At 47.1% G+C, this 9,034-nt stretch overlaps 1 protein-coding gene across 2 annotated transcripts in view; it reads left to right on the forward strand.

Moving 5' to 3' along the window:
* The window catches only part of NPHP1 (nephrocystin 1), a 101,094-nt gene extending 93,021 nt beyond the window's left edge, over positions 1-8,073 (forward strand). For both annotated transcript variants that reach the window (XM_036302254.1, XM_036302255.1), the window contains 2 exons: positions 5,493-5,537; positions 7,162-8,073. In XM_036302254.1, the coding sequence (XP_036158147.1) occupies positions 5,493-5,537; positions 7,162-7,434 (318 nt within the window). In that variant the 3' untranslated portion in view covers positions 7,435-8,073. The remainder of the gene's footprint in view (positions 1-5,492; positions 5,538-7,161) is intronic.
* Positions 8,074-9,034: the final 961 nt, after the last annotated feature.

Genomic DNA, 9,034 nt, shown 5'->3' on the forward strand with positions numbered 1-9,034 from the left:
GGAACAGGAACCCACATAGCATCTGATGGTGAAAATCAGTGGGTCTTCAGTCCACCTGAAAGACCCAGATGCCACCTTCACAGGGATGAGCAATCCTATTGTTAACAGCAGCAGTCTGGGGAGTGCACCACCTGGTCTCCCACTGCTAGTGAGACCACTCTGTCATGCTTGGGTCTTATGGAGGGATCTGCTGGCTGTACCCAGCAATAACTTTTGGGGCCCTCTTTTTCTAGGAAGGCTTTTGGTGAAGATTCAGACAGTGACTAAACTGTGTGACTTTTGGAAGAATGCTGGTCTCACTACCTTGAGCACATAGCCAGCGCCCCTTCCCCACTTGTTGAATCACTTAGCAGGTCTGCTGAGTTCAGTGGTGCAGGGGGACCAGAGTGTTATGCAGAGCTGGGACTTTCAGACCAGTCTCTTGGGGAAACTTTTGTCCAGGAACCAGACAGGCAGATGCTGGGGTGTGTGGCTACTCCTATCTTTCTAGTGATTTCAGTCTCTGCTACCCAGGAAGGGGAAGATGTGCCTGTCCCCTCTCCTATAGACTTCAGGGCATCCTCCCACCCGCCACTGGGAGACTGTTGGGATTAGCCCTGCCAAGTTCTGGATACCCCATCCCATTGGGCTCAGTTCTGTAAGGGGAAGGGAGAGTAGCTCAGAGCTGGGACATTAAAAGTGTAAGTCCCTTGGAGGCTATTGTCCGGGGCTGGGGCAAAGTGCTTAGCTCCCTCCTGTGGGCTGTGCTGGCATCATCCCCATGAGAGACTCCTTTGATATGTCTGCCTGAACCTGAGGCAGCTTAGCTTGCTCCTGCAGAGAGGACAGCTGGCTGCACTGAACCTGAACCTGCAGTGAGCTCCTCCAGGGGGAATTAGAGTTGGAGACTCATACAGAGACTGAGTGGTTTGGCTCTGGAGTAGGGGCCACTTTTTCCTCATTGAGTGCCTGACTGCATGATCCAAGTAGGGACCCATTAGCCCTGTCCTCCCAACCCCAGTTATCCCACCCTACTGAGCTTGCAACCTGTGGAAGGGGATGTGGTTTGTGGCCACCCTGTTGGGCCCACTCAAAAGTCATTTTTTGGCAGGCGCTGGAGGAAGACCACGCAACTTTAGGATGAGCCAGAGTAGCTGACAGGTGGAGGTGGACCTCAGAGAGCCTTGGTCCTTTTACAGATCTGCCACCAGCTCTAACCCGGAAACCGATCATTATATAGAAATTGACCCCTCCTCCACACACCCAGGTCCAGTAGATGCAGCCACAAATAGTGAACAGAGTGGTAGCTCCAGACAGGTTGCCTACAGTCAGTTACACACAACATCTGACAGTGACCTGTACCTAAACCCCGCCCAAGTGGACCCAGAACCAACTCAGCTAGTGGTGGGCTGCAGATCAGATCAGAGCTCAACCCTAGTAGCCACACAAGCTGCACACCCAAAGGGGAATTATAGCAAGCACCAGACCCTCCTAGAAACAACTCTGCCTCAAGGGGCAGCCTCTGAACAGTGTCTCATACACAACATCTTGTATAGTCAGCCAGGCTGAAAGATTAACTCTATCTACAAAAGGGCCAACAGCACTCAAGACTCAACTACAACAGGAGGGTGTACATAGCCCACAAAAAAAAACACCCCAAAACATTTTTGGAGCAAGGAGCTCAGATGATCTAGAAGATTGTTCCATTAAGCACAATGAGACACCATCATCATAAAGACATCATAACAAGTTTGGCAATCATAGCAGATCTACCTAATGCAGAGAGACAAAACGGAGAGATAAATAAATAGGCCCCAAATGAAAAAACAAGATAAATCCCCAGAAAAAGAATTAAATGAAATGGAAGCAACCAAAATACCAGAAGCAGAGTTTAAAACAATGGTTATAAGGATGCTCAAGGACTTTAGGGGGAGAATGGATGATCTCAGTGAGAACTTAAAGAGATAATAAGGAATAAAAAGGACATAGAAACCATAAAAAAAGAACCATTTGGAAATGAAGAATAGAATATCTCAAATGAAGAATACACTAGAAGGAGTCCATAGCATATTAGATAAAGCAGAGGATTAAATCACCAATTTAGAGGACAAGATTACAGTAAGCACCCAAGCAGAGCATAAGAAAAAGAAAGAAAGAAAAAAAAAAGAGAGAATTAAAAAAATGAGGACAGTCTAAGGGACCTCAGGAACAGCATCAAGCATAACAACATCCACATTATAGGGGTACCAGAAGGAGAAGAGAGAGAGCAAGGGATAGACATGAAATAATGTTTGAAGAAATAATGGCTGAAAACTTTCTTAACCTGGTGGAGGAAAAAATTGTACAAGTTCAGGAAACAAAGAGAGTCCCCATCAAATTCAGGAAACCCTAAGAGACCCAAACCAAGACATATTATAATTAAAGTGGCAAAGGTTAAAGGCAAAGAGAAAATCTTAAAGGCATCAAGAGACAGAAAAGAAAAAAAAAAGGCATCAAGAGACAGTTACCTACAAGTGAGCTCCCATAAGGCTGTCAGCTGATTTCTCAACAGAAACACATCAGGCCATGAAAGATTGGCATGAAATATTCAAAGTGATGAAAAACAGGGACCTGCAACCAAGACTATTATATCCAGCAAGTCTATCATTTAAAATTGAAGGTGAAATAAGGAGCTTCCCAGAAAAAAAATGCTAAAGGAATTCATTACCATTAAACCAGTATTGCAAGAAATGTTAAAGGGCCTACTGTAAGAAGAAAAAATATATATAGAGAGGAACATATGTATAAAGTATAAAATGTAATAAATAAATGCTTATCAATAATAACCTTCAATGTAAACAGATTAAATGCTCCAAAAGACATGGGTAGCTGAAAATGGATAAGAAAACATGACCCATGTATATGCAGTCTATAGGAGACCCACCTCAGAACAAAATAGTCACATAACTGAAAGTGAAAGGATGGGAAAAAATTATTCCATGCAAATGGAAGGGAAAAAGAAAGCTTGTGTAGCAATATTTATATTTGACAAAATATACTTCCAAACAAGGTAATAACAAGAGACAAAGAATATTACTACATAATACTAAAGGGATTGATCCAACAAGAGGATATAATCCTTGTAAACATGTGCACCTAAAATAGGAGCACCTAAATATGTAAAGAAAATCTTGGTGAACATTAAGGGAAAGATTGACAGCAATACAGTCAAAGTAGGGGATTTTAAACACCCCCATTATCATCAATGGATGGATCGTCCAGACAAAAATATAACAACAAGGAAACAGCACACTGGGTCAGGTTGATTTAATGGATATTTACTGAACATTTTATTCCAAAAGCAGAATATACATTCTTCTCAAGTACCCATGCAACATTCTCAAAGAGCACATGTTAGGACACAAAATAAGTCTCTACAAGTTCAAGAAGATTGAAATCATATCAAGCATCTTTTCAGATCACAATGGTATGAAACTAGAAATTACAATAAAAAACCTGAAAAACATTCAAACACATGTAGGCTAAATAGTATGTTATTAAACAATGACTGGGTTAACAGTGAGATCAGGGAAGAAATAAAAAATTACCTGGAATCAAATGGAAATGAGCACACAACAACCCAAAACCTATGGGACACAGTGAAAGCAGTCCTGAGAGGAAAGCTCAGGATTAAGGCCTACCCCAAGAAACAAGAAAAATCTCAATTTAACCCTACATTTAAAAGAGCTAGAAAAAGAACAACAAACAAAGCCCAGAGTAAGTAGAAGGAAGGAAATAATAATGATCAGAGTGGAAATAAATCACATAGAGACTAAAAAAAAAAAATACAAAAAAAAATACAAAAGATTAATGAAACTCGGAGTTGATTCTTTGAAAAGATAAACAAGGTTGACAAACCCTTAACCAGATTCATTAAGAAAAAAAGAGAGAGGACCCAAATCCAAATGAAAGAGAAGTAACAACCGACATTACATAAATACAAAGGACTGTAAGAAAATACTATGAACAACTGTATACCAACAAATTGGTCAACCTGGGCGAAATGGATAAATTCCTAGAGACATACAATCTTCCAAAACTGAATTAGGAAGAATCAGAAAACCTGAATAGACCAATACCAACTAATGAAATTGAAGCAGTAAAACAAACAAACAAACAAAAAAACTCTCAGCAAACAAAAGTTCTGGACAGGATGGCTTCATAGGTGACTTTTACCAAACATTCAAAGAACTAATACGTATCCTTCTCAAACTATTCCCAAAAATTCAAGGGGAAAAGACAAGCTCATCTTACGAGGCCAGCATTATCCTAATTCCAAAACCAGATAAAGACACTACAAAGAAATAAAATTATAGGCCAATATGCCTGATGAATACAGATGCTAGATTCCTCAACAAAATATTATCAAACCAGGTCCAGCAATACATTACAAAGGTCATACTCCGGCCGTGAGTCTAAAGTTGCTGAGTGCCGTTCGCGTTAAGTCAGATCCCTTACAGAGTTTGTGACGTGTGAGCCCCTTACTATTAACTTAGCCAAGTTCAGTTTGTTGTTGGCGCTTTGATGATGGTGGCTCCTGATCTGGTTAGTGACGCGCTCTGGCCTCCAAGGGTCTGCTTCAAACTCTCTGGCCCCAGGCACAGCCGCCAGCAGTGGAGGAGCACAGCCCCTAAGGCAGTTCTTCTGGGAGGAACTGTGAGCATCTGGGGGTGGCTCCTGCCAGCGAGGGTTCTGCAGAGGGAAGGCGGGGGGGGGGGGGGGGGGGGGGGCGCACACCTCTGTGGTCTCGGTGGGGAGCTTCTTTGTTTCATGGACACTCTTCTCTTGGTGCCACATGTCATGTTCACCCCAGGGCCTCCCCACTGAGGTAAGTCGATGCATCCACAGAAACCATGAACCCAGGCGCCAGTGGGAGGGTACCTGCCAACAGGCACCATGTGAGTCCCAGGAGCGAGCAGCTAGAGCCTGAGCACCCCCTGGGGTACAGTGTGCTGAGCTGGCACCAGTGGCTTCAATCCCAACCTCTGTGGGGCTCCCTGAACTCTGGGTTTTTATTTCTGTAAAAGAGCGTTGGTGAAGCCTCGTGGGCAGGTGGAAATATTGACTTGCAAGGCTGTACTGCGTTTGTGTCCCGTGACCATCGTCATCTTCCAGGCAGACTGTAGACAAGTGTGGTATCGGCAGTTTTCTAGGTCTCCACCGGCTCACCTGCAAAGCTTGCTCGTGTTTTATTGTTCAGGTGCTGTGTCTGTGCAGTTTGAATGTGAGTGTTCGCGTTTCACTGATTCCGATCGTAAATTAGATTAACGTGTAAGAAGCACGGGCTTCTGGGGCGTCCCTCCCCGCCTGGCCAGTCTGGCTCCGTGGTTAGAAGCAGGCGCCCTCAGACGTTCTTACGGCGGTGGTCCTGACGGGGTTCAACCCCGTCCACCAGCTTAATTACAGTGAACTTGCAGGCGTGTGGCAAAGACTTGCGAACCCTCAGATTAATATATCATTTGTCTCCTTTTCAGAGCTCGTGGGCTGAGAAAGAAAGTACATTAAAAAGATCGGAGAAGGTAATGTGCTTTTCCACGTGCACTTAATATCCGCAGTGTCATTGCTCCCACATTCTAACATGGGCTCTTTTTTTTGCTAAAATAACCATAGTCATACTCCTCCCACTCTCTTAAATGGTGTCATTATGCTTGTAAAGACACGTTCCAGGAGTGTCTGGGTGCCGATTCCTAATGTGAACCGACGCTGGATTGAGAGTCATTTCAGGTCACTGAGTGTCATTTAGTTGAGGGGAGATTTTAAATCAAAGCTCCCAGTTGACTATCAAATTTCTCTTATTTTTAAAAAATTCCTCCTGCTCTCAAAGTGTAAAACAGGTAAGGAGAAGGAAAAGGAAAATCGGCTGAGCCATGTCAGACATTGGAAAACGCAGGTGTGCCCCGTTGCCACAGAAGCCTGGTCATCACACACCAGCAGCACCATCCCGGTCAGTGAGCAACACCCTGACTGTCCACTCCAGGGTCCAGTAGACGGTCCTGGCCCTGGACAGGGCCACCTGGTCGGTACTTTTGGCTTTGTGGGCCCTATGTTCTCTGTCACAGTGACTCAGCTTTGCCATTGTAACATCTGAGCGTGGCTGCTTCTATAAAACTTGGTTTATAAAAAGTAGCAGGGGCTACATGGACCCATGGGCCATGGTGTTTGGACTTCTAAAGCCTTAATTATCTACAAACTAAAAACCCTAAACATTAAAAAAAGTATCCATATTGTATCCTTATTTGACCTTTGCCAGAATTGGCAGTTTAAAAAATATATTTTTTTATTGACCTCAGAGAGGAAGGGAAAGGGAGAGAGAGAGAGAGAAATAATAAGAGAATTATCCATTGGCAGCCTCCTGCATGTCCCACACTGGGGAATGAGCTCAAAACCCAGGCATGTGCCTGGCTGAGAATCGAACTGTAACCTCCTGGTTCACGGGTTGACACTCAACCCCTGAGTCACGGGCAGGGCTAGAAGTGGAGACTTAATGCTATTCTGGTGTAGCCATGGACAAGGTGTTGGCCTGTGGAAACTGCCTTGCGCGCAGGATGTGCTTGGAGGGCACATCTCTGTGCAGACTCCGCAGTGTGTGGACGCCTCCACCTTCCGAGTGCCCTGCCCTGTGATTCCCACCCAGCCTGTCCGGTGGAGCCGAATGGCAGTGTCTACATTGCAGTCCTCTTGTGGTGGGGAGAGTCCGACAGCGGGTCCTTACTGCTGGGGCCCTTTCTCTGGGTTTCATGGTTGTGGCCCTTCCCTTGTACACGTAATCGTCGGATGTGCTGTGATGGGATTGAGGGGCACAGCTGGCTTCACGGTGTGCTTTCGCTGTATTTACTTGGACCCACACCCTTGTCACCAGAATTAGACTTCAGCGCCCATTCTCCTTGGTGGGAAGTGAGACCTCAGTGGCCTTAGCAGAGCCCCGGTCTCGAGGAGTCGCCCGCCCCTCTGCTCCACGTGATTCAGTGACTCCTTTCCACTGAGGGGCTGCTTCCTGCTGCGTCCCTGGTGCAGAGCCGCTGACCGACCCACCAGGCACCGTGCGCCTCCGCCCACCTGCAATGGCTTTTAGTCAACAGAGTTCACAGAATCTAACGCTTAATGATGCGGATCCACTCACAGTTACTTGTGGTGTTTTCCCAGAGAGACACAGAGTTCCTGAAGGCTGCGTTTCTCCTAGTTTACCACGACTGCGCGGTGCCCCTTCTCCACTCCACACTCCTGCCCCCGTTCAGGTGGGCAGAAGAAGAGGCCGAGGCCGCGCGGTGGAAAGCCATCGCGGACTTCCTGAAGCAAACCCGAGAGAACCAGGGCGCCCTCCCAGCTCTGCTGTCACCAGAGGGTGTCCATGAACCTTTCGACATTTCAGAGCAGACCTACGACTTCCTGGGTGAGATGAGACAGAAAGCAGCCTGACTGGTGGCCCGCGGCCCTCCGGGTCCACCGTGCTGCCCGCCATAAAGTGCAGCCAGAAGTAACCGTCTCGTCGAACTTAGCTTTACTCGTCCTTGTGTGGACCACATTCTATAAGAAATACCCATCTGGTCATGTGAATCTTTTAATAAATAAGTTTTTATAAGGAGTACAGTTATATCTAATTTTAAATTTCTTCAAAAACCAACTAACAAATGTAAGTTGACTGTATTTATAAATGTGTATAAAAGCAAGATTTTTAACAAAAGCTGAATTACGATTATTCAGGAAAGTGACTATACAACCCAGCGGATGGCAGGAGATATGTCCAGGTCATATGTCTTGTAAGAGTCAGAATATAGAAATGTATGATTATTGCTAATAAAATTGATGTTGTGAAATGAAGGGGAAATCAGCACAACCTATTTGAGAAAGTTGTGTTGTTAACCACTTCACTCAGCCTAATATTTGAATGTGATTTATCCTAATTAGATGTAAGAAAGGAGCTAGTTGTGTCTTTTCATGTCCATTTAATAGGTGCTCCTTCAAAAAACAGTTCAGCCATAGCCGGTTTGGCTCAGTGGATAGAGCGTCGGCCTGTGGACTGAAAGGTCCCAGGTTCGATTCTGGTCAAGGGCATGTGCCTTCGTTGCGGGCACATCCCCAGTAGGAGGTGTGCAGGAGGCAGCTGATCGATGTTTCTCTCTCATCGATGCTTCTAACTCTCTATCCCTCTCCCTTCCTCTCTGTGAAAAATCAATAAAATATATATTAAAACAAAACAAAACAAAGTTCAGGTATTGGGGAGTGAGCCAGCCCAGCTGTCAGGGCAGGGGTTCTGAACTGTAAACGAGGGGCCCACTCTCCCCAACCTCCTGGCCATGTCCTGTCTATCGGGTCTGGGTGCTGGGACGGAGGGGATGCATGTGCCAAAGAGCAGGTACAGCCTCTGTCCTCATGGTTTCATGGTCTCAGGTGAGATGCGGGCAGAGCTCACAGGAGCCAGCTGAGGTGTAGAACGCACCACAGAGGGCAGCGGAGCAGGTTTGAGCCTGAACCCGCAGCCCCTGGGGCCTGCATGAAAGGGGCGGAGCTGGGAGTCCCGGCTGAGGCTGTCTGTCTGTTGGCAGCCACCCTGGAGGCCCTGTGCATGGCCAGCTCAGCTTCCTCGGCGATGAACGTCCGTCCGAGGGTCCGGAGGGGGTCCAGCCGGCTGTGCCCTGGCGGGTGGGGTTGCTCCCTCACAACAGCGTCAGCGGCAGCACCGCTTCCTGCGCACGGGCGTCTGAGCTGCTCGCTCCCCTGTTGGGCGTGTGCCCGGAGCACCTGATGCCCTGGCACAGCGCCAGGCAGGGGCGCGGGGAGGGGGTGGGTGGCGGGGACAGGCTCCCGTCCTCTCAGCGCCCCAGGTGGACGGACCCACAGAGGAACCGCGGAGGAAGGAGCCAGAGGGCAGGTGCCGACTGCAGGGCCCGTCATCGCCTTTTCGTGGCTGCGGTGACATTAAACCCAGCAGCGCTATGGCCTGGGATGTCCTAGCCCTGGGCCTGCGCAGAGTAGGCGGCCACGCACGACAGTGGGCATTCCTCCCCGTCCACGGTCC

This window comes from Myotis myotis, unplaced genomic scaffold (assembly GCF_014108235.1).
Source record: "Myotis myotis isolate mMyoMyo1 unplaced genomic scaffold, mMyoMyo1.p scaffold_m19_p_30, whole genome shotgun sequence".
NCBI classification, from domain to species: Eukaryota; Metazoa; Chordata; class Mammalia; order Chiroptera; family Vespertilionidae; genus Myotis; species Myotis myotis.